The 26,843-nt window shown below is 39.0% G+C and overlaps 1 protein-coding gene across 2 annotated transcripts in view; it reads left to right on the top strand.

The window, feature by feature from the left end:
* Positions 1-26,843, top strand: part of LOC120536964 (voltage-dependent T-type calcium channel subunit alpha-1I-like) — an 808,892-nt gene that overhangs the window by 684,490 nt on the left and 97,559 nt on the right. For both annotated transcript variants that reach the window (XM_039765546.1, XM_039765545.1), the window contains exons 24-25: positions 9,685-9,774; positions 20,528-20,720. In XM_039765546.1, the coding sequence (XP_039621480.1) occupies positions 9,685-9,774; positions 20,528-20,720 (283 nt within the window). The remainder of the gene's footprint in view (positions 1-9,684; positions 9,775-20,527; positions 20,721-26,843) is intronic.

The following is a 26,843-nucleotide window of genomic DNA, read 5'->3' as shown; positions in this document are numbered from 1 at the left end:
CACATTGCCTTGTCTTGTGGGTCACTTTCCATTTTAAAAAATCCTTGAACACCAGTACACCCATATTCATATGCAGAATTTAGAATGAAAACTGTTGTATGTATGGATTGGGGAATAGATATTAAGAGATTGGTCAAGTAATGAAAAAATAAAAACTATTCCAAAGTTTTCAAAAATCGTGTGGAGCCTACAAATTAGCCAAACTCAAATAAAATGAAAACCATTAGGACTGAGAGGTACTTTATTTAAATTTGACACCAGCTTTTCAAAATTATAAGGGGCATTAATTATGAATAGCTCTGCTCACGATTCAACACTTTTGGCCTTGACAGCCTCTCCGTTCGCAGCACCCTCTCGAACACATTTTTAAAGTGATCGTCACTCCGACTGCACACTCTACAGTGTGTTCTCAGCACAAAACACGAAGAGGGTTTTCATTCTTCTCTTGAAAAGTGCAGAGGTGGCATTTATCATTCTTAATCCACTCCATTTCCTGCTATTTTTTTAAAGACGGGTGTTTATTCTTCCATGAGAGTTGATGCGTTTGAACAATCATATCAATTCTTTAAAGGTTTAGTGATGATGTTTTTGTTTATTCCATTGAAATGCTTTGACAGTTTATAAGAGAGACATCAGTCCTCTTGGCAGCAAGTAAAGCCTGTCAGTGTGTGTCTCAATTAAAAATAACATGTTTCTACCACACAAAGGTCGTAATGCTTTGTCAAATTCAGCATGGTGTGCAGCTGAAGTTCAAATGTGGACTAATACAAGATGATAGACGCTGAACTTGAAGCTGGAAATCCACAAACACTTTCCAAGTTACTAAAAAAAAAAAAATTAACATAAGCTAATCTGTTAGGCTACACTCATTAACATTAAATGTACTAAATCAATCTCCATGCTTCCAGGACAGACACGCAGCCATCTGCAACCTTAAATTGAGAATGTCATGTGATGTTACAAATGGTGGAAGAGCTCATATTATATAGTAGTGAACCGTAATGAGCTTCCTGTGAATCAGCACTGGCCTCATCCTTAAATATTCATCTGAACTTTCAAAAGAAAGAAAATAAAGATTACTGAAAAGCAATTGCTAGCATGAATTTAGTGTGGTGAGGCTGAAAGACTAGCAGATTAGGAGAAGTCACAAATTATCAAAGTGATGTAACATCCAAAATTTGACAAGATGACATAAAAATATGAGGTAGTAGCTCTAGTCATATAGGCACCATATCAAAAAGAGATATTCATTTTAGTCTAGTAGGCATGATAGAGTAGATGGATATTAAGTATAGTAGGCATGATAGAATAGATGGATAGATAGATAATAATTTTAGTATAATAGGCATGATAGAATAGATGGATAGATACAGTACATAATAATTTTAGTATAGTATCATGATAGAGTAGACAGATACATAATAATTTAGTATAGTAGGCATGATAGAGTAGATGGATAGATACATAATAATTTTAGTATAGTAGGCATGATAGAACAGATACTAATTTTAGGATAGATAGGTGGAAAGACAGGCACCATATTAAAGATAGATATCAATTTTAGTATAAATTTAGTGTGGTGAAGATGAAAGCTTAGCAGATTGCGAAGTCCCCAATTGTCAAAGTGATGTAACAACCTAAATTTTTCTAGGTGACATAAACATATAAGGCAGTAGCTCTAGTCAAATATGCACTGTTTCAGAGAGAGATATTCATTTTAGTATAGTAGGCTTGATAGCATAGATAGATGTTAATTTTAGTAGAGTGGGCATGACTGGATGGATAGACAAATAATATTTTTAGCATAGCAGGCATGATAGATAGATAGATAGATAGATAGATAGATAGATAGATAGATAGATAGATAGATAGATAGATAGATAGATAGATAGATAGATAGATAGATAGATAGATAGATAGGCACTATATCAAAGATAGATATAAATTTGAGTATATATTTAGTGTGATGAAGCTGAAAATGTAGTCGATTGTGAAGTCCCAAATTGTCAAAGTGACATAAAAATGAGGAGGTGGCAATAGTCAAATAGGCATCATATCAGAGAGAGATATTCATTTCAGAATAGTAGGCATGATAGCATAGATACATAAATATTAATTTTAGAATAGTAGACATAATTGGATATATGAATTGATAAATATTAATTTTAGCATAGTAGACATGATAGAATAGATGGATAGATACTTAATAATTTTAGTATAGTAGGCTTGATAGAATAGACACCAGTCTTAGCATAGATAGGTGGATAGACAGGCACCATATTAAAGATAGATATCAACTTTAGTATAAATTCAGTGTGATGAAGCTGAAAGCCTCAAGTCCCAAATTGTCAAAGTGATGTAACATCCCAAATTTGTCAAGGTGACATAAACATATGAGGCGGTAGCTCTAGTCAAATACGCACTGTTTCAGAGAGAGATTGATAGATATTCATTTTGGTATAGCAAGCATGATACCATAAAGAGATATTATTATTAGTATAGGATAATTTTTAGCATAGTGGACATGATGATTGATTGTCTGGTTGATAGATAGGCACTATATCAGAGATACAGTAGATAAATATTACTTTTAGTATAAATGTAGTGTGGTGAAGCTGAAAGCCTAGCAGATCGTGACGTCTCAAATTGATGAAACATCCCAAATTTGTCAGGTTGGCATAAAAATATGAGATGGTAGCTCTAGACAAATAGACACTATTTCAGAGGTAGATATTAATTTTAGTATAGTAGGCATGATAGCATAGATGGATGTTAAATTTAGTATAGTAGGCATGATTAGATAGATAGATAGATAGATAGATAGATAGATAGATAGATAGATAGATAGATAGATAGATAGATAGATAGGCGCTATATCAAAGATAGATGTCATTTATAATATAAATTTAGTGTGGTGAAGCTGAAAGCCTAGCAGAATATGAAGTCCCAAATTACCAAAGTGATATAAAAATACGAGGCAGTAGCTCTAGTCAGGTCCACTAATATTTTTTGAAATGCCCCTGCTTCCACATGGATAGTTAAGTGAAGATACCAGATACATCCACACCTTTTATAGCCCCTTAAGATAAATAACTACTGGCGACTGAACACTGCAGATGCAATGCTAATGCAGGTGATTGCAAAAAGCAGTAGCTCTTAACTGCAAGAGACAATAAAGCTTTAAAAACCATAAAACACAACGTCGCCTCATTCCTGTGAACTTCTCTGAAGCTTACTGGACATTTCAAACACATGTAATTCTCTTGTTATATCCCCCCAGGTCACAACAAATGGCCTATGAAGTTACATCAGCTTCACATTCTGAATAGTACATCAGTGTTTTATTCAGTTAGGTTGCGACTTAAAGCTCATTTATTTATTTAGCTCAGAGTGAAAGACCAGTAGTGCTCAGTGTGCTGCCCTGGTTTTACTCTTTCAGGTGTAAGAGGGGTTTGAAAAAGTCAGACGTTAACTTCTCATCCTTTGACTTGATGTAAGTGTGCCATCACTGGTGTCTGAGCTAAAACATTGCCAGCATATTTGTTAATGAGGATGAAAGATGTCTTAAGCCGATGTCACATTACCTAACTTTTAGTCATGGGGCATGTCAGACTTACTAGCTTCAAATGGTGATCTATGTCAATGTAAACATTTGAAAATTACTGATCATATCTATTTTAGTGAAAAAGGGAGGCCTGATGACATCACGCATTCCACTTCCAAAAGTCATGTGTTGGCAACGGGAGACATTGGCAGGTTGTTGTTGCCAACGTTCCCTGTTACCACCACATGACTGCTGAGTTCATGATGTCATCAGGCCTCCCTTTTTCAGATGGCAGTGTGCTATCACTGGTGTCTGAACTAAAATACTGTCAGTGTCTTTGTCAGAGAGGATAAGATATGTCACATTAAATAACTTGTGGTGTGGCACATCAGACTTGATGGTTTCATCTGTGCCCATTTAAAAGACTGAAAATCGCTTGGCATGTCTAATTTACTGACTGCTTGCCACATAGTTATGGTCACCCTTTCTAATACATTCTAGTACCTTTTCCTTTTCCTTTTCCTATCTATCTATCTATCTATCTATCTATCTATCTATCTATCTATCTATCTATCTATCTATCTATCTATCTATCTATCTATCTATCTATCTATCTATCTATCTATCTATCTATCTATCCTGCCAGCTATACTAGAATTTAAATCTATCTGTATTTTATTCTGCCAACTATACTAAAATTAAAGTCTATCTATCTATCTATCTATCTATCTATCTATCTATCTATCTATCTATCTATCTATCTATCTATCTATCTATCTATCTATCTATCTATCTATCTATCTATCTATCTCTGTCTAGTTGTATATAGCGCCTTTCAGATTATCTGCTCACCTTTCCAAGTTGTAGGTCAAGGGCCAGTTACATTGGGTTCTTGAAACTGGACAGGCTTGCTAAAGTAATCAATGACCTTACATGGCCAAAACAACACATGCACAAGGATTGTGGTTCTTGCTAAGCCCACTGACGGAAAAGGTTTCCCTTTAAATGGAAGTCTAAGGAAATCTGAAGGGATAAGCAGACATGTGAGGTTTAAAGTTTCGATTCTAAGTAGCTGATTATAGCAATGAGAATCAAAAACTATTGATGGGTTTTTCAGCCAGGGCAAGGTGTCAGCAAAGGTGAACCTGGAGGATTTTATTTGTTAAAGTGACTAATACAATAAAAAGTAGTGAAGGGTATAACTACACAATTATTTTGTTTAACAGAATAGAATTTCAAAGGACGTCTAACCATTCATTTTCTCAGTCTTTGTATGCCAATTACAGGGTTGTGGAGAATTAGAGCCAGTCTCCTAGTAGCAGTAGGCGCAAGGTGAGGACTGCCTCTGATGTGTGCCAGTCCATCATAGGGCACAACTATTCACTCTACCACAGTATCTTTTAAGCACTGTACAGTACATTTGAACAGTGCACTCCAAGAAGATTCACATATTAAATTAGCAGAATCTGGATGTATGACATTGGAGTTGTCAGCCTATCTCCTTAAGCAGATCACAGTAATTGCTTCCTACTCATAACGTGCCCATTGAAACAGATTCTACAGTTAATCCTGTCGACTTTCCCTGAAATCTTGTGAATTTTGGCTTCACCCATCTGTCTATCCCAAATGCTTTGTGAAGGTCACTGCTTCTCACCCCCCCCACCCCCCCAGATAAATGTGCCCTTCTACATTTATTGCAATGCCATTAATTGTTGAAACCACTTATATTATTATTACAGATAATTCACTAGTAGCGTTGAGAGCACAACAGTGAAAAACCCTTGAAGAAGTAGAATGTATGTGTATTTACTTAGCAAATGCTTTTAATCAAAGTGATTTCTAAAAGAGGTCAACATAATCAAGGCTGGGGGTCTATCTAAAGACCCGGTCGCTCACACATGGTCAGTTTAGGGTCATCATTTAATTTAACATGGAGGTCACTGTGATGCTGGAGTTAAAGCAGAGCACTGGGAGAGAAGTCCACAGAGACACAGAGAGGATGTGCAACCTTCACCCAGATGTACACAAAGCATTTCACGATTTAAACCAAACCCTCCAGAGCTGTAAGGGGGCCATTTCAACCAATGTATACCACTTCTATTCTTATGAAATAAATAAATCTCCCAGCAGCCTTTCAAGATTCCTTCATCTTTAAACGACTGTTCCCAGTGAGCACATTTTGATCCCTGAGTATTGTCATAATACCCCCCTTTAATTTGATCCGAGAGAAAGATACAGAGAAGGGGTTGCGGGGCTGGGGGATTTGGTGGGGAGTGAGAATGTCATCACTTTCACACACAGCCTTCACTCTCTGGGGCCATGGAATTGCTTTCTGGCTGTTGTTTTAAAGTTGACCTTTGACAAGCTTCAAAGGTTCTTCTTCTTTTATACTGAGTGTATTACTTGACAGGTCTGGCCTCACCTTTGAAGATGTTTGTAGATCAATGGACGGCTCTTATCTTACAGGATAACTGGCAGTAAGGGTGTTGAGATTTTCTCAGATAGCCATTAAAGCTAAGGGCCAGCTTTTCTAACGATTAAAAGAAGTAAAATCAATATTATCATAGGTCACCACATGACAGCCTTGACAAACCATTGGCTAGACTGCAGGTTAAAAAGTCCAAAATGGTTTATGAAGTGTTGTCTCACCTAATGCAAAGAAAATATAAAAACATAAACAGAAGATGTTATTTGAAAGGAAGCAACTTTATTTGTGGAAAGTGTGTCATGCCATCTGAAATTATGAAACACCAGTTCTTCCTCCTGTATTACCACTCCGCTGCAGGACCTTCATTCCACCTCGCCTCTTCATTGATGTTGGTTTACTTTTCTATGCTTTACTCACGGTTGGGTCCTACCTTGAACCAGATGATGCCAAGAAAGTCTCTGGCCTATGAAAACCCTAAATCTGGATGAAAAACTGAATGGATGGTTAGTCAAATGTGAATGCATCATAACAACATAATCATTTTGAAAAGAACAGGCCTACCTAGTCAATCTCTGTCACCTAACTCTTTATTAAAATCATCAAGTCAAGATGTAAAGGTCCTCATCTCTACTTGGCCTCTGGAATCATGGCTTCAAACCTTGCTTCACCCTTCAACCTCATATTCTTGTTTAGTAATGAGGTAGTTGGCCTTTGGTAATAAAAGAACAAAAAGTGTGCCTCTGAGTCTATCAGTGAGTGTTATTGTTATGAAGGTTTCTACAAAATGTAACAAAATTGGGTGCAAGCCTCAGTGTATCATAAACCAGAGCAGTAGACCCTGCTGTGGAATCCAAAAGCTGGCTTCACTCCAGGCAGCCAGACCCCAAACTCAACAGGCAGGCTTGAAGGCTTACACAGGCCTAAAAATGGCAGTCAGGGTTAAAGTACCCAGATGTTGTTAAGAGAGATGGAAACTGTTTAAAAACAACTCTGCCTTAAAAGACAAGGCCACCAAAAATATATTAAAAATAAAGAATTTATTTTTATAAACAAAATTAGAATTAGAATTAGAATTAGAACAATCTAGACGAGAACAGGCCATTCAGCCCAACAAAGCTCGCCAGTCCTATCCACTTGCTTCCTCCAAGAAAACATCAAGTCGAGTTTTGAAAGTCCCTAACGTCTTACTGTCTACCACACTACTTGGTAGCTTATTCCAAGTGTCTATCGTTCTTTGTGTAAAGAAAAACTATGAATAAACTGCGGTGGGCTGGCTCCCTGCCCGGGGTTTGTTTCCTGCCTTGCACCCTATGTTGGCTGGGATTGGCTCCAGCAGACCCCCTTGACCCTGTAATTAGGATATAATGGGTTGAATAATGGATGGGTGGATGGAAAATTAATAAAATAGCAAGACAAACCAGTAAAGGCTTATCTAAATAGGCAATGTAAAGCAAAAAAATCCAGCCCATAAATCAATACTTAAGTCACCAAAACATAACAAAACAATAGAAAATCAAGCACAGTACTTATTCAGTGGTCATGCAGCTGATCATCAGAGTGGCAGCACCTCCTAACTAAATGAATACATTAAGACAAAAGTAAACATAAAGCATACATAAAATTAATAAACAACATAATATTCAAAACATAACACACAAGAGGACCAAACATATTACCTTTAACAAAATCTATCCTGACATCTACTCTAAAATGATTATCTATCTATCTATCTATCTATCTATCTATCTATCTATCTATCTATCTATCTATCTATCTATCTATCTATCTATCTATCTATCTTGCCTACTATACTAAAATTAAAATCTATCTATCTATCTATCTATCTATCTATCTATCTATTGTGACAGATAGGGGGTGCTATCGCTCCCTTGAACCCTTGACCAAGATGTCAGACACCAAATAAAAATCCAAATATATGACTTAATTTTACAATAACGTGCACAAAGCACTCTCTTCCCCACTATATTCATAAGCCAATAAACAATAATCACTAATAAACAATCCTCCTACTCCCAGACGCGTTGCCACCCTTCCACTCAGCTAAGCTCAACGCTGTGGTGTTCCATACAGTCTTTTATAGTCCCTAACCCGGAACTGTTTCCATCCTTCAGTCCATGATTCCTTATCACTTCCGGGTCATCCCGGAAGCACGTCATTCCTCTTGTCCATGTGACTCGGGCGTACTTCCGGGGTGTATGGAAAATAGTCACTGCTCCTCCCTGCAGCGCCTTCTAGAGGCCCCCATGGTATCCAGCAGGGCTATAAAGAAAAACTCCAACGTCTATAATTCCCTGCTGGCATTCGGGGCACCTCCATGCTGCAGGGAGGGCTTCACCTGGCGGCGTGGGGGTATTGACCGGGATGAATGGCCGGCCATATATCACCCTATCTATCTATCTATCTATCTTGCCTACTATACTAAAATAAAAATCTATCTATCTATCTATCTATCTATCTATCTATCTATCTATCTATCTATCATATCCTGCAAATTGTCTGTCAGTCTGTCTGTCAATCATACAGCATCTCTGTTCATTACCTATTAGTCTAATATTACCTTTTACATTTATCTATATACAGTATCTGTTTATCTTGTTTTTAAATGATTTTTTAAGCAAAAATATAAAACAATGTGAAAACCTAAGGGAATGTCAGATATCACTAAATACAAGGAACCCTAGCATTTTTATAAAGCTTAGCGTTTTTATAATACTTTTTTATAAAGAAGCATTAATGCCTGTGAATTTAATTGTAATCACCATCCATCCATCTCCTTGAGCCACTTATCCAGGGCAGGGTCGCAGGGCAGCTGGAGCCGATCCCAGCAATAATTTGGCCTAAATCAGGAACACCACCTGGATGGGGTGCTAGTCTAATTGTAATATGTGCTGTATATATTAATTCCATACAATCCTTTTTAGTATTTTTCTAAATTTGACTAATGTTATTGATCTATCTATAATAAACTAATTAAACATAGTCATGGGATTAACCTCTCTTTTTCTATACTGCCTTTTCAAACCTAGAGGTGTTATATCAGTTTCAAACACTGAAATGTATAAGATTTCCATATAATCCCTGTGGGTAATTCTATCTGTCTCTCTGTCATATAGTGCCTTATAATACTGTATGTATCCATCTAGTCTGTAGTGTAGAGTGTATTTTATATCTACAGTGCTGTGAAGAAGCATTTGCTCCCTTCCTGATGTTCTTATTTTTAGTTCAGTACAGGTGTTGCATAACTATATTACTTAAACCTGTTAAGTAGCAGTTTAGAAATGGTGTTTTATATTTATTCCAGTTCTCTTTATCTAATATTACAAGTTGTCAAAAGATCTGAAGTCATTCATTATGACAAATGCAAAAACAGAGGATATTAGTAAGGGGCAAATACTTTTTCACAGCACTACATCTGTTTATCCATCTATGGTTTAGTAAAGGGCCTATTACATATCATTCTACTTGACTTCTTTTTAAATGGTAGCTGCAAAAGCTTTTTAGAGGTGTGGAAGACCTTAAATAACCTTTTTTAAGTTGATAAAGCTAGCAGAAAATGATTAACTGTTCAAGCTAAAGTGAACTAAATTAGGCTTTTAACAGCAAAAGCACACACACACACACTGAGTGTTAACCTTGAAATGAGTGAGCTGCACACGCTGACCTTTAAAACTGTGTCTCTGTTGACTTTCAGGCCCTGATGTCTCTGTTTGTGTTGGCCTCTAAGGACGGCTGGGTCAATATCATGTATAATGGACTTGACGCAGTGGGCATTAATCAGCAGGTAAGGGAGCCGTTCTAAACATGCCAAAGCAGCCGGCTGGGAAGCAGAACAATAGGTCACTTATTGTGTGTAAACGGTCCCACCATAGTGTAAAGACCTCCCCTACTGGTGTGATGAGCCCTGCCAGCAGTAGATCTTTTCAGTTGTCATATTTCAAATGCTTTGCTCTTGTTCAATGTGGGGAGGAGGTGATGATGATGATGATGATGTTAGTTATTTTAATTGATTTATATACTGGTGTTTCACTCTGCAATTGTGGTTACTCTCAGAAATGTAAATAAGAATGGTGTTCTTTAGAGCTAAATAAAGTGTACACGTGAGTGGGGATCATTCCATCTGATTGAATTCATAAAGTCACTTCTAGTCATTTTTAAACAAGCGTTACAGATTGACTTATTTTTTTTCAGCATCAGTAAGAGAAAGCCATTTTTTGATTGTGTTAGCCTTAACACATTGGAACTTCCCGTCCAGAGATACACATTATTGTTCTTTCTTCTTAGTTAAAGCATGAAATCTATTTATTGAAACCATGATTTATTTATTTATTTATTTATAGCATTTCTTTATGTTTGTAGCTCCATGATAAAGAACAGCATACACCAGTCCAGTTTTGATTTTTACTAAAGTATAGTAAACTTTAATCTCCATACTTACAGTAGAGAAAGAAAGTATTCAGACCCTCTCAATGTTTCCACAGGTGGCTGTGTGGCAGCCTTGTGCTAAAATCAATTAAATTCACTTTTCCCCACAGTCACGGTTCTGTTAAGAGGTGAATCTTCATTCCAGTCCTGCGATCTGGGGCAGGTTTTCATCAAGGATATCTCTGTACTTTTCTCTTTTAAGCTTTCCGTCAAGCTTGTCTAGTCTCCCAGTCCCAGTTGCTGAAAAGCAACCTCCATGTTTTATTGCACATGTCAAGAGTAGTGCCTGGATTTCTTTAGATCTTCTTCATCTTTTGGCTGCTCCCGTTAGGGGTCGCCAGAGCAGACCATCTTTTTCCATATCTTCCTGTCCTCGTCATCTTGTTCTGTTACACTCATCACCCGCATGTCCTCTCTCACCACATCCATAAACCTTCTGTTAGGCCTTCCTCTTTTTCTCTTCCCTGGCAGCTCTATCCTTAGCATCCTTCTCCCAATATACTCAGAATCTCTCCTCTGCACATGTCCAGACCAACACAATCTTGCCTCTCTGACTTTGTCTCCCAACCATCCAACCTGAGCTGACCCTCTGATGAGCTCATTTCTAATCTTGTCCATCCTCATCACACCCATTAGAAATCTTAGCATCTTTAACTCTGCCACCTCCAGCTCTGTCTCCTGTTTTCTGGCCAGTGCCACCGTCTCCAACCCATATAACACAGCTGGTCTCACTACCATCCTGTAGACCTTCCCTTTCACTCTTGTTGATACTCATCTGTCACAAATGACTCCGGGCACTCTTCTCCACCCATTCCACCCTACCTGCACTCGCTTCTTCACCTTCTCTTCCACAATCCCTATTACTCTGTACTGTTGATCCCAAGTATTTAAACTCATCCACCTTCACTAACTCTACTCCCTGCATCCTCACGATTCTACTGACCTCCCTCTCAGTCACACACATGTATTCTGTCTTGTTTCTACTGACCTTCATTCCTCTCCTCTCTAGAGCATATCTCCACCTCTCCAGGGTCTGCTCAACCTGCTCCCTACTCTCACTACAGATCACAATGTCATCAACAAACATTATAGTCCACTGGGAGTCTTGTCTAATCTCGTCTATCGACCTGTCTCTGCCAACAGTACCCCAATTTCCGACAGCTAACAGTACTGGTGGCGGCCATTGTTAACTCAGGCCTCTACTGATCCGGTATAGAAATCTGTATCGTTGTCTGCATATTGATCTAGCAAAATTTTACACCGGATACCCTGATTTTTGTTTCATCAGACCAAAGAATTTTGTTTCTCACAGTCTGATTGCCCTTTAGGAGCATTTTTGCAAATTCCAACTGGCCCCCATGAGTCTTTTACTTAAGAAGGGCTTCTGTCTGGCCACGCAGCCGTAAAGCCCAGGTTTGTGGAGTGTTGTGGCGATAGTTGTTCTTTTGGGAGTTTCTCCATTCTCCACATGAGAGCTCAACTTGAGTGACCATCTGGTTCTTGGTCACCTTTCTTACTGTGATGCTTCTCCAACAATTACTTAGAAAGGAAGAGCTGCGCTTGTTCCAAAGTTATTCCATTTAAGAATTATGGACCAGACCTGTGCTTCAACACAATGCTGCTTTTAAGCTGCAAGCAATTCCGTCAACCTAATGACTTAGTTTTTGCCCTGATATGCATTCTCAGCTGTTGGACCTTTTATAGACAGGTGTGTGCCTTTCCAGACCATGTCCAATTAATTGACCAACAATGATTAATTAAAACAATCCTGTCCATAAGTTCCCATCATTTCCACTTAGGTTCTCTGGAACTCAGTAGTAGTGACCATCGAGTTCTTGGTCAACTCTCTTACTATGGCCTCTACCCCTGATTGCTCACTTTAGGATGGCATTCAGCCACAGGAGGAGTCATGGGTTTTTCAAACTTATTCAATGTAAGAATTACAGAAGCCACTGTACTCTTGGGAACCTCCAGTGTTTCCTTTGTGTCCTTCCCCAGATCTGTGTCTCAATACAATGCTGTTTCTAAGCTCTGCAGGTCATTCCTTTGACCTCATGGCTTGGTTTTTGCACTGATACACACTGTCAGCTGTGGGTCCGTCTATAGACAGATGTGCACCTTACCGAACTTTGTCTGGTTAAATGAATTGACCGCAGGTGGACTCCAAACAAGGTGTAGAAACATCTCAACAATAATCAACATGATAGGATTCACCTATTGCCAAGTTTCATGTGTTATAGCAAAAAGGTTCTGAATATTGTGTGTCAATGGGATATTTCAGTTTTTTATTTTATGGGTACTGCTTGGTGTGGCTCAGAATGCATTTAAAGGCTGCAGTATGACAAAAGTGACTGAGTCTGAAGTCTTCATATATACCAACATTTTTATAGGTATGTATAACATGGAATTGGAAGTAGACTGCATCTGCTAATAAACTAGCAAGGTGGGGAGTCCCACTGCCCCCCACTGTCTTGGAATGAAGATCTTAGGCTGGTAGTTTGCGTTTGGACCTCATTCCCTTCCATTCACTTCAGTTTCACACCGTCCACTCTGATGAACTGGTAGCTCTGATTTGGCCCAATGTGAATGAGTAGGCAGTGAAATAAACAGCTGGTTACTCATCACATTTCGCAATGCCAATTTACATCTTTTTTGATGCATAATAATTGTAAATTGCCTCAAGCAGTGAATCATATAAAGTGATTTTATATTTATCATATTTAATCTGCGTGTACCGTTGATTTGTAACAAGGCTGCGCTGTGATGGTTTTGACAACGTGGAACGTGGTTTCGAAGTCGCCTTGGCTGTATACACCCCTGCATAACATAGGATGCTTCTGGCACCAGCTGTACATTATTTAAGCTGGTGTGTTATATATATTCAGACACACCTACACATATCAGCAGTCCTAATATGCGAAACTGAGAATCCGCTTTTTACGGGCTATTTTGTGACCCGGTTATGATGAAAACCACAGAGGTTACTAAGAAAAACAAGTTTCAGATGCAAAACAACCAAACATGCAAACAAACTAATATGAGTTATGGCAAGCAGCAGTATAATATCTTTAAAAACTTTTAAATGAAAGTTAGATCTTGTCACACACGTGCAAATAGGAGAAAGATGAGTGGATTGAAAGAAGGTAAATCCATGCCAGGCTCTCTACAGACCAGATACAGGAACACTTGCCTGATTTCTCTCCAAAGACGTCACTTCCGGTTCCTGCAGGAGGTAATCCTGCCGACTACGCCACTGTAAAATAAATCAGCCTTGGACACACAGAATGGTTTGGGGCAGCCACTCTTATAATATACCTGGCTGCAATGTTTCACAGGTCACGTTCTCAAATTGAAGGTAAAATGGCGTCTTTATAGACCAGGTCCCAGAAATTATGTCATCTTGGATGCCTGGACCGGAAGTGATGCTTCAAAATGGCGCCAGAACCGGAAGTGATGTCTTTTAAGGCGCCGGAACCAGAAGTGACATCTTTCGGGTCACCAGAACCGGAAGTTGCATCTTACGGGGCAAAGGAAAGTTTAGCGCACCCCACCACCCTCTGGCCTGGCATGAAATTATCTTCTTTCGGTCCACTTAGCTTCCTCCTATTCGCACGTGTGTGACACTCCATTAGGCAATAGTTAGAAAAGGAGACTGAGATGGTTGGCTGTCGTTCCAAAGCACATTATTTCCCAATACTTCCAATAATGCCCACTAGAGGGGGATAACACCATCAAACCCTGGCTAATAACAACAGCAAACACAGAATCTTTATGAAATAAAAAGGATTATTTCACAAAAGTTTTGTAGAGCAGATAAGGCAAAAAAGGAGCTGCCAATGAAGGCAATCCAAGGCAAACAAGGCCCAGTCTGAAATTTCAAGAATAGTAGAATTACAGAGTAAATTGTCAAACAAATCCACTGTGTCTCAAAAGCCCAGAACTGAACTATAAAACACTCATCAAACTTCTAAGCAAATGAGAAATGAACTGCCAGGAACTATGGGAGACCCTCTGGATTTATATGGTGGAGAGCAATTCCTGGTGGTGATTGGCAGGTGACCAATCCACGAAAAACATGGAACATAACACATCTTACATACACAAACAAAGGATAGTACACATTAACAACAACATTAACATTAATATAAATAATCAAGAACAGACATAAAACATGAATTTGAACCCCAGCCAGGGGTGGAACTTGGGCATGTGATCACAGTGTGATGCTGTGTTTGCCAAACAACTGACAAGCTGCAAGGAGCCAGATTTAAGAAAGACAATGTGAAGAAGCTCTGTCTGAGAAGGCAATACATTGGGAACATATTCCCAAGTCATCTAAAGTACTGCCAGACTCCATTAGGCTGAATCTGTCACCCTTGTTACTAATCCAAAATCTCCATCTCTATTTGACGATACCTGATACCTGGTATGCAGCAACTGCTGAACCAAAGCTGCCAATTGCTATGAATTCCACTTACATGTCACAAGTGATTGCTATGCAAATCCAGAAGCTTATGTTTCTCACTGAACCTGGGAGTTTCTGGAGGATTGGGCAGCAATGATGTCATAGTAGCCCCACCCCTTGGGGCTCCACCCACATATCACATGGAATGGCAGCCTATTTAAAGAGATAAAAGTGTAAAAACAAATGATATGCAAGAAAACCATTTAAAATAATAACTCAGATTAATATAAATTGTGCAACAAAAACACAACAGTTTTGTTTACATGATGTGCTATTTATAATAAACCAATATTCAGTCCAAACTTGGATAAAGCTGAAAGGAGTTTGCCGACTTTTAGATTATGCCTTTGTGTTGCTATCAAAGTGAAAGTGACTTCCTGCTTCTATTCTCCGAGTATTGTATGCATGCCAGCAACTCATTACATGCACTCTTCTAAAAATGATGAAATGCCTGACAGGAATCTACAACTCATGATTAGGAGTTTGCTTCATGGGCACGTTATCAAGAAACTGGCAGGAACAGGACATTATCGAATGTGGATACAAGGCCTTAAAAAGAAAACAAATAATGCTTCATTTAACCCAATTCCTGAAAAACTACAACAGACCAGGCATGATACCCTCACGGCAAGCTCTAAACTCACGGCTCCGACTCTGAAGGCTGCTGAAAACTTTTCCCAGATCTCAAAGAGGAAGGTCATGAACCGAGATCTCGGTTACACAAGGGAGTAAGATGTCAGTGAATCATTGCACCCTTAAGCAAATGATAAAACAGATGATCAGAGACTCCAAAGGTCGAGGGAGAGTCACATTGTGTTTGTGGGCTTCATACAATTGTTCAGGGATGGCAGGACCGGTTGAGGCATTCATTAGTGAAGACAGCTCAGCTGATGTAGTCTCGCTCTGCAGCTTTTCAGGACTAATAAAGTAAAATTCTTCAACTTTGTCTATTCGCGGAGCTATTAGATAAAGTGGGCACAATAAAGAAGTGTGCTAATTCAGCATCTCCAGTCAGAAGCTATGACAGGCAGCCAAATCTGCTCTTCTAATGCAGTTTTTCCTCCACCAGGTCACTGGCGAAAACAATCAGTGAGTCCCTCAATCACGGTCAGTACTTTGGTCACATCTTCATCTACAGATATCAATGCACAGCAGTATGATTTTTATCCAAGGATAGTACGCTGATGACAAGTAGCACTTTGTTTTTTTTTTTTCATGTTTAAACTGTCCAGCTTTATTGTAAAAACGCCTTCTTAATCAAAATTATTTTAACATCAGATCCTGTAAAAATAAGACCAAGAAAATAAAGATCGGAAGTTCCAGAAATCATAATCTGGATTTTGTTTCATATGTTTACACATTCTTCTTCTTAATAGAATAATAAAGATTTTGTTTTAGGGATAGACTTTGATAGATTATGCCAGCGTTTCGTATTTGCGACCCGAGTTTTCATAACAGTTTTAATCACGCCCCCTAACGTTTTTTTGAAAGGAGCCCACTAATAACAATTTGTTCTTTTTTAATTAATGATATATCATAGATGCATATTTTATTATACCTACTTAACTTTTATTGACATTTATCTAACTCTAGATTTATTTTTCTAGTATCAGAATGTAGTTTAAGTTAATTTGTTTTGGTTTCAATAGATGTATTTTTCATATTTTTGATTCTTGTTTTCTTTTTTTCACATCTTCACGCCCCCCATTTTGTTACTTTGCGCCTCCCTAGGGGGGCCTGCCCCACAGTTTGAGAACCACTGGATTATGCATATGTGTTGTGTGTTTTCTTTGTCTTATGCATTTCTCGATTAGACAAATAATACAATAGTGATAAAGGCTTGTGCAGTCATGTGTCAGTTTACGGCCAGGCGAGTTCAGGCGATCTGTACGTACAGCTGAGGGCCATAGGAAAGCAACATTATAATGTTCTAGAAATTGCCAAAACCGCAGTAATAAATTATTATCATTATTATTTCACAGGGTGTCATATGTTTTCTGACTCTTGGAGGGCCCTTTAAGGTTTGTTTTGATTGGCGCAGCTCCACATGGCTAATTAATTCAGCCCACGCCGCCTTCCTTTCTTCAGCAGTGTTTCTCAACCTTTTAGGTCCTTCACCTCAGTTTTGCCTTTAAGTTCATTAATGACCCAATGGCAGCAATTACAAACAACCCCCTCAGTGAAACGAATGAGATCAGGGGTCCCCCTTGATGAAACAAAAACTCAGAGCACTGCCAATTGCTTAGTTGACTCACTGCGACCCACTTGCAAACCAACAATGGCAATCATGACCAGTGAGAAACTTCGATTTAGGTGAGTCACTGCAACACACACGCAAACCACCAATGGCAACCCATGAACCGCTGGCAGTGAGATAGTGGTTGAGAAACACTGCCTTACATGGAATCACCGTGCGGAATCCCAAGATTTGAAGATTGGTTTGTGCTACTCTGTTTAAAGTATGCTTACTGGTCACCCACACCAGACCTACAGAGCCTCAAGTGCAATGACCTGTACGTTTTGTGACCAACACTATGCCAGAAAAACATAAGGAAGTTTAGGGTTAAGTGTATTAATCATCCACAGGGGTTACGTTTCTGTAGAAATCCGTGAAAGCAGAATCAGTAGATACAGAAGTATTGATTGTATATGAAAAATGAAGTTAGGTTCTAGTAGGTTTGGTGGGGTTAGTATAAAGGTTGGCAAATGAGGGATGCAATGGCCTTCTGCTCTCTCACTCCTCAATGGTCAGCAATGATCCTTCCTCTGGATCACATATGGAAACCATGTGACAATTTTTACTTCCTTTATAGTCCACTTCAGTCGTCTTCTGGTACTTTGTCAAAGGCTGTGAGGGACTGCAAAATGACAGATCCAAAGGCCTCACTAAACCAACCAATCTGTTGTAGTGACATGTGGTGTGTATAAAAGGCAGGGATCATAATCAGTGTAAGCTTATGATCTGCACTTTCTGAGAATTCCTTATTTGCAGGGAACAACTGCAAGCTCCTGTTCCCATCACGAAAGTAGTTCAACTGTTTATTCATGCCTTTCAGCACCTGGTAGACACACATTGGTCCATTCAGTGTAAACAACAACAACATTTATTTATATAGCAAATTTTCATACATGCTCAAAGTGCTTTACATAATGAAGAATAAAAAAATAAAAGACACAGTAAGAAAATGAAATAAGTCAACATTAATTAACATAGAATAAGAGTAAGGTACAATGGCCAGAAAAAACAAAAAAAACACTCCAGACGGCTGGAGAAAAAAATAAAATCTGCAGGGATTCCAGACCATGAGACCGCCCAGTCCCCTCTGGGCATTCTACCTCACATAAAAGAAACAGTCCTCTTAGGATTTAGGGTTCTCACGGAAGGACTTGATGATGATGGTCATGCAGATTTCTGGTTTTTAGTCCATCTATGTTGGAGCATCATGATGCTTTAAGTAGATGGTGGTGGCGCAGATCGCTACCACAAAGACACCGGAAAAAGAAACAGAAGAGAGAGTAGGGGTCAGTACGAATATTAGAGCCATCATGAATAGTTATTATAATGAGTTGAATATACAGAGTATCAGGATTAAATGAAGTTGAAGTTATGAAAAGGCCATGTTAAAGTAATGTGTTTTCAGCAGTGTTTTTAAGTGCTCCACCATATCAGCCTGGCGAATTCCTACTGGCAGGCTATTCCATATTTGAGGTGCACAGCAGCAGAAGGCCGCCTCACCACTTCTTTTAAGTTTTGCTTTTGGAATTCTAAGGAGACAATCATTTGAGGATCTGAGGTTACGATTTGAAATATAGGGTGTCAGACATTCCGATATATAAGATGGGACGAGATTATTTAAGGCTTTGTAAACCATAAGCAGCATTTTAAAGTCAATTCTGAATGACACAGGTAACCAGTGTAGTGACATCAAAATTGGAGAAATGTGCTCGGATTTCCTTTTCCTAGTTAGGATTCTAGCAGCTGCATTCTGCACTCGTTGCAAATGATTTATGTTTTTTTTTGGGTAGTCCTGAGAGGAGTGCGTTACAGTAATCTAGTCGACTGAAAATCAAAAGTGTGAATTAATTTATCCGCATCTTCCAATAATATAAGAGGTCTAACTTTTGCTATGACTTTTGCTAAAGTCATGAATAGACTGTGAATGTCATGTTATAATAGCAGACAAGCAAAACTGCGGAAATGGAAACCACGAATAATGAGGATTGGTTGAGCTTTAGCTAGAGTTTAGTCTGTTATAACATTTGCTGAGCTACTTAGCTTGCCACATGACTGGCTAAGACCATTAAAGACAGGTGTTTGAGGGCACCATGGGGTGAAGGTGTAAAAGCATGAGGTATATCCTATGAGACAGTTATCATGGGTAAAACAGGCAGGACTGGTTAAGGGGCCAAAGACCACAGTAGGAAAAGTGTTGGCCCCTGTTGGCCAATAAATGCTGCAGGGAACTGTGAAAAGGACATACCGTAAATAGTTGGGCAAATCAACATTTTGGGTTTCACCCCATCCTTTACAGTCAGAGGCCATGCCAGAATAACTGCATAATGCAAGAAGACCTTCTATCTGAGCAGAAGACACTTTGGGTCTCTATGCCTCGACAAGAAGCATTGCCATTCATCCAGGTTGCATTTAGGAATCAATGCCACACCCATAGTTTCAGGCACATTTTAGGAGTTAAGAACATGTATGATTAGGGTTTATAAGAAGTAAATAAAGAGTTGTATCTGCTCCCCTGCTTAATTGCAGTACACTCTGTTTATTGTTGGGGTGAAACTGGCTGGAGTTTGACGTTCCAATTTAGCTGGTCATCTGTTGGCTCGTTTCACTTCTCATTTCTGTTTGGCTGCCATTTAGTGAAGAAACAAATCAATTCAGAGGACCGAATCCTTAAGAACAGGGCTATTAAAATGAAGAGAAATGGAGTTAATTAGCAGTGAAAACTGCTTGCTCATTAGGAAAAGGGTTTGAATGAAAACCTGCAGCCCACCAGGACCGGAGTTGGACACCCCTGCTCTAAACGAATCAAAATAATGGATATGCTTACTTCAAATGAATCTGTCAAATCCAATCAGTGCTGACACAGTCCCATCTTTTCTAGCCAGTACACACAGCAACTCATTTGGAGTAGCAATGGATTCCATGACCAGCGGACTCATTGTTCTTATTACTTCATTTGGCTGGTTAATTTGTTCTAAGTTAGGCATATGACTTCAATCGACAGAAATGCCACATGATTAAAACATCACTTGCAATTTTCAACAGTGTGAGCAGTGCTTGGTTAGCGCCAAGTGTTCAGTACAACTTTGTGGCTCACATGAAGTGGAGATGTAAATTTTATCTAATGTCTGCAAGACAAGAAATAATCAACTCGAGGAACTTATGTCATTTTCAGAACCAGTTATAAAGCATTTTATCTGATCATCCTCTAAATGCCTTTTCCACACTTTCTCCTGTTGATCATTACTTATGTGCAAAACTCACAATGACAACATCTGTTTGGTAATGGGAATTGTGCTTGGGTGCTTGTTGCAGGTACTCAGTAATGTTCTTTTCACATGAAATATTAACCTTGAATGTTTTCTCTTTCTCTGTCCCTCTCTCTTGTTTCTGTCTGTGCTTTTTATGCCGCAGCCCATCACAAATCACAACCCCTGGATGCTGTTGTACTTCATTTCCTTTCTTCTCATCGTCAGCTTCTTTGTACTTAATATGTTTGTGGGCGTGGTGGTGGAGAACTTCCACAAGTGCAGACAACACCAGGAGGCGGAGGAAGCCAAGCGGCGGGAGGAGAAACGACTCCGGCGTCTGGAGAAGAAGCGTCGCAGTAAGGCCGTCCTTGAATCTGCTGAGACGGGGAATGGGATGCTGGTTGAGTTTGGCGGAAAAAGCAAAGTGATTGAATGCAGTAGTAAATTAACTATTTATAACTCACGATATATTTACTACATGATCATTTGTTAGCTATTGTACATTCTCTGGTGCATATTTCATTATTTCCGCTTATAGGCTTTTTATTTTACTGCATTTTCAAAACGAGAGCTCATCTTACACGAATGCCTGAAATAAGTTTTACACACAAAGATTCAGTTTGAACATTTTTGAATACCTTAAGTGTTAAAAAAATATTTCATTTTACTATTTCCCTTTTCTTCATGTAACTCATAATAAAAAAAAAAACATCTGGACTTCTAAAGCAAATTAGAGAATTCTATTTGAACACTTTGGTGTACAAAATTTACCCAAAATAAATATGAGCTGATTGTGTGCTTGATTTAGTCAAAGAGACGCGATGTTCTTGTTCTCCAAATGTTCATCCTGAGTGTCTCTGTGCGAAAAATTGGCTTAAGAGCATCCAACTGCATGTATTGCTTTTTTAAAAGACATATATACTTATACATTTATATTTTCACAAATACATTTTTTTTTAAAAATAGCTCTCTTGTTTCTATATTTCTACAAACATAGAAATGGTGGGTTATGCAACTTGTCCAGGATGGCAAAATGAGCCAATGGTGGACATTGAACGACTAGCAGCCTTATAAACTGCAGTTCAGTATCTTACTTACGAGGCTCCATCTTTTACTATTATTACCTAGAATATTGTATTTATGGAGTGTCGTTGTTTTACAAAGATTCCAAAACAAGTATACTGTCAAGAAGTTTCTTGTACTAAATTTAGCACTGTAAAATAAGTAGAAGAAGATCTAAAAAAAAAAAATTGGGGTCCCAAATGAGAATACCCCATTTACAGGACCAAATTGAAGATTACGATTGTGCTGACTGAAAAAAGTAAGCAGTGTAAGTGAGGAAACAGGGCCAGGAAATGAAAATGTATGAAAACATAATCGTAGATAGGCACGTTCAAAACCGAGAGTCCAAAAGAGACAGGCAACCAAACCTAAAAAGCCAATGACAAAAATATCGTGTATGGTGTATAAGTATTGAAAGTGACAGTTTAAATATCGTCGCATGTGACGAGTTCAATCAGCACGACTTCCTGCATCCACTCCTTTAACAAGTCGCGTCTTAACAGTAATGATGCTCATCCTATAACATAGATGGCAATTGTGGCAGAACAATAAATAAAAAACAAGTAAATGTTACGAGTTTAATACATAACGTATTGTGGAGCTGACCCGGACACAGACAGGCAGACATGTTCTTTTTCACCACCACACGTATTTATTATTTACAACTATTTACAAAGTTAGGTGTCACTCAGACACAGATTAAAGTGCACAAACACACAGTCCTGGCCACTCAATGCCTTTTCTTCAGGCCGCCTCCACAATCTCTTCTGCCTCGTCCTGCTTCCACCCGACTCCAGCCCTGAATGAAGGGAGGCGGCCCCTTTTATCCACTCCCAGATGAGCTCCAGGTGGTTTCCGACACTCCCCCGTTGGCCACGCCCCAGCGTGAAAAAACAATCAGAAATTCAGCATTCTTCAAATGTACCCACTCAGATTGAATGTATGCTATACTTAATATCCCAAATGACGGTTTTTCAAATTTTACATTTCAAATGTACACATTGGATCAGTGTTTGCTGTAGAAAATGTGTAACACAGACTAATTCAAGAAATTAAAAAAATCACCATCACTTAAATTGGTGAGTAATCTCATTTAGCAAATTTACCAAATAAGTATTTGGACTTTAATTTTCACTTTACTAAATTTACAATTACATATTCCATGTACTGTTTGTGTAAAATATTTCTCAAAGGAAATGTAATTGTTTAGATCATGTTATTCATATTGCACTTGAGAGGTGTAAGCGCTAAAGTCACCAAACACCAATTTACCTTAAAGGAATACTCTACCCAAAAATATATATATTTGTTAAATATATTTATCTCCCCGTGTAGCCTGTAGTGATGACTGAGAAAAATTTTAATCTAATGTTTTCATGGTCCTTAGCTGGAAAAGGGTGGAGTGCCCTCTCAGGGTTGGGAGTGAGATCCTGCCCCAAGCGTAGGAGTTCAAGTATCTCGGGGTCTTGTTCACGAGTGAGGAAAGAATGGAGTGTGAGATTGACAGGCAGATCGGTGCGGCGTCCACAGTGATGCAGGCTCTGCATTGGTCTGTCGTGGTGAAAAGGGAGCTGAGCCATATGGCAAAGCTCTCACTTTATCAGACGATCTACGTTCCTACCCTCACCTATGGTCATGAGCTATGGGTAGTGACCAAAAGAAAAAAAACACGAATACAAGCGGCAGAAATGAGTTTCCTCCACCGGGTGTCTGGGCTTTCTTTTAAAGATGGGGTGAGAAGCTCAGTCATCCGGGACGGGCTCAGAGTAGAGCCGCTGCTCCGCCGCATCGAGAGGAGTCAGATGAGGTGGCTCGGGCATCTGATCAGGATGCCTCTCGGACACCTCTCTGGTGAAGTGTTCTAGGCACCTTTCTAACTGGGAGAAGGCCCTGGGGAGGACCCAGGACACGCTCGAGAGACTATGTCTCCCGACTGGCCTGGGAACACCTTGGGATTCCCCCAGATGGGCTAGAAGAAGTGGCCAGGGAGAGGGAAGTCTGGGCATCTCTGCTCAAGCTGCTGCCCCCGCGACCCGATCTCAGATAAGCGGAAGAAGATGGTTTTCATGGAGACTGGCCATAACAAAGTTTCTCATAAAACAGCATCCAATGATGACCAGCGTTTGACAACAGCAAACAATACCAAAAATGTTTCAGATAAGCCGCACGTCAAGTCATCCAGTTGTGTGCTCACAGTGGCCAAACTGCATGCATTTTTTTTGCTAAAATATTGTTAAATAAATACCTCCAGAAAGTAAAAGTAGTCCACACACAGGAATGCCGTTCACATGGCATCGCCCTTTTGAATTGAAGACAGGAATCTCAGGGAGAGGAGGGTCTGAATGACTGGATGCCTTTTTTCAGCGTTGGTCACTAGGGGACACGGCATATAAAGAACTGTCAGTCCCCCTGTACATTAGGTGGCAGTGTTCTTCTGGTCTCCCAATCTGTTAGAAACATTACATACATTCTGTACAGAAACATAAGATGAAAAAAACATTTTGTGCCATCACTACATACTACAAATAGGGTAACTTAGAAATAAAAAAATGTATATATTGTGAAAGACAAAGCACAAAGACTCGTATAAAGGTTTGGGATGCCATCCCGTATACTGTTGGTCACTTCGATTCATCTCTCTGTAACACAAATTGAGTATACGACAGACTTCAGTAGACACTGATTGAGCGAAGCGGGGGACTTTTATAGCAGACAGACAGGAAATAACATTTGTAATGGAGGAAGAGGACCGGAGATGAGGAGAGTTGGGAGAGAGGTCGTCAGGGTTGGACCGGCAATGAAGTCATCCAATGGCATCGTGCCTTCAAAAGCCGGAAGTGGATTATGTGTTATGGATGTGTATAACTGCGTTTGAGTTCCAAAAGGTATGTTTAATCGACCTTCTTTCTCCTGGAGAGGCATAAGCATTCCTTGTCCATTCCCTTCGATTGTTATTTTCCAGTAGCGTGGGGCCCGTTGCCTGCCCCCTATTTGCGTGTGTTTGACAATATATGGTATTTTTCGGTAGAGCATTCCTTCAAGTGTGCCAGATATTAAATTTTGCAGTTTAATTTGCTTGATTGTTCGGGGTAGCAACATGACATAACATTATCAAAACCTTTTAATTCTGGGGTGGGCAAAGTCGTTCCTGGAGGGCCGCAGTGGCTGCAGGTTTTTGTTCCAACCCATTCAACCCTAATAAGAAGCACTTATTGCTCAAGTAACACTTGTGCTTCATTTTCGTTGTCTCACTCATTAAGATTTTGAACCCGTATTGCTTATTTTAGATGTGAAACAGCTGTATTTTTGTTTTTATTTGCTCCTTAATAGCAATAAAATGTAAATCACAAAAGAAACCAGCAGTTTAGATTGTTTCCATTTACACCCGTTTGGTTTAATGAAATACTTGGACTGAAAGTGAGGAGAAAAAAGTGAAGGTCTGAGAATTACTCATCCATTTTAGACTTCAAATCATTTAGGTGATATCCTTAGAAAGGAAAAAAAAAGAAAAAATCTGACATGGCAGGATTGTTTTCTAATTAAGCAGCTGGGTTGGAACAAAAACCTGCAGTCACTGAGACCCTCCAGGAACAACTTTGCCCACCCCTGTTTTAATCTATTTAGGGGCACAGCCTATCCTAGTGCTCAGGGCACAAGATAGAAAACAACTGTGTACACATACGTACAGCTGTAAACCCATTGTGAATTTATTATCTTTAATATTTGCAATATTTCATATCATATTTCTTTTTTACTGTTATTTTAATGGGCAAAGCAAAGATGGTGATGTTTTCAGGCACCCATAGGCAAACCCTGTTTAATTGACACTTCAAAAAAGAGTAAATGCAGGTGAAAGTGTTATGTTGAGCCTTTTCAGAAGGGAATCCGAATATGGCTGCCAAAGCTGGCAGTTCTTCTGGTTAAGACTGTTTCCGGCAGGAAGAGGCGGGGTCAAGTAGACGGACAGTGGAAGTGATGTCAGTGGTGGAAAAGCCATCAATCTCTCCATTCTGTAAAGGAAAAGAAAGAGAAGATGCTATCATAGCGTGCCAGCCACTTGAGTAGTGGAGAATTACCATCACCTGAGCCCTTAAACTGTCCCCTATGTGCACGCGCATGACAGTGGAAACGCGTCACTGCCATTTTGTGGTTGTTTTTTATGACCTCGGCCATGTTGTTCATAGTAAGTCGTGTAAACAGAATCTCATATCGCTCTTGGCGTGTTTAGTTAGAGACCTCTTTTTGTTAGTTCTGGTTAAGAGTTTTGAGTTTAATTTTGGGCTTTGGTTGCAGGTATTCTTTTTGATTTTTTTGGCTACTAACATTTGTCAGTTTTTTCTTTTGATTTGCCCCAAATGTTATTTAGCTGCATCTACTAATCCAATTCAGCTCATAAAATTTGGTCTTTGAACAGTCGATTTTTTCTCCAAGGCAAAATAACTACCAAGCTATTATGCCACTTGACTCTTTTAGTCTACTGAATTTATCAATGGAAATTTCAATTTGGGTGCTTTCTATTAAATATTCAGCACTGCGGTTTTGTGAACTACATTTGTCAAGCCAAGTTCTGGTGTGTTTTTAGTGTGTTTGGCCTACACACATTTGACTTTTTATAATAAATTTACCCTGGCTGCTCACTCTATCAGATCAACACATTTTCAGAATCAGGATTCCTGCTGTGCACTCAATGCTGCCAAAGTAGTAGTGCTACCACTTTTGGAATATAGTATTTCAGTACAATGACTAAAAACATTCAGAATGCATATTTCGCATGCTCAATGGTGCAGACTAAAGTTTCAGAATTGGCCTTTTGCCATGTAAAAATCTTAGCAAATGTTACTAAATCTAGCATTAAAATATTCTCTTTGCATACGTCCCATGCTTAATTTGTCCATCTAATATTCTTGTTAAAGGGTTTTTCAAGTCTTTAGCTTGAGTCGTTTATTCATTAAATTTACCAAAAACTAATTAAAAAAAACCAAACTGGTTGTTTTATATTCTTAGTTCTCCCAACAGACATTTCTTTTGGGCATCTACACAATCTATACTTATTCTAAACCATTTCTATACTTAATACCAAGGCATCTCTCCTGATTTTAAAAATGCAACCTTGACATGGATCTGTCGTCATCAGTCATGATCCCATTGTCTGAGTTTTGCGTTTTTTTCCTGGAATTACCATGGTGTAGTTCACTGTATGGCGGAGTGTACAGTTTTAGGATGGGGCAGCTGATGGACCTAAGACAGTTAGACACAAAATCTAAACCTTTTGATATTTTAAAAAGCTGTTTAGTTTTAAGAAAGAATCTAATTACATACATGTAAATATAAGTATATACGACGTGCCTAAACTGACCATTAGAAAGATATTCATTTTAGATGACAGGATAAGACAAATACTGTGTATAGAATGGTTT

The sequence above is a fragment of the Polypterus senegalus genome, chromosome 10, assembly GCF_016835505.1.
Source record: "Polypterus senegalus isolate Bchr_013 chromosome 10, ASM1683550v1, whole genome shotgun sequence".
In the NCBI taxonomy this organism is placed as follows: domain Eukaryota; kingdom Metazoa; phylum Chordata; class Cladistia; order Polypteriformes; family Polypteridae; genus Polypterus; species Polypterus senegalus.
This window is presented reverse-complemented; position numbering and strand designations above follow the sequence as displayed.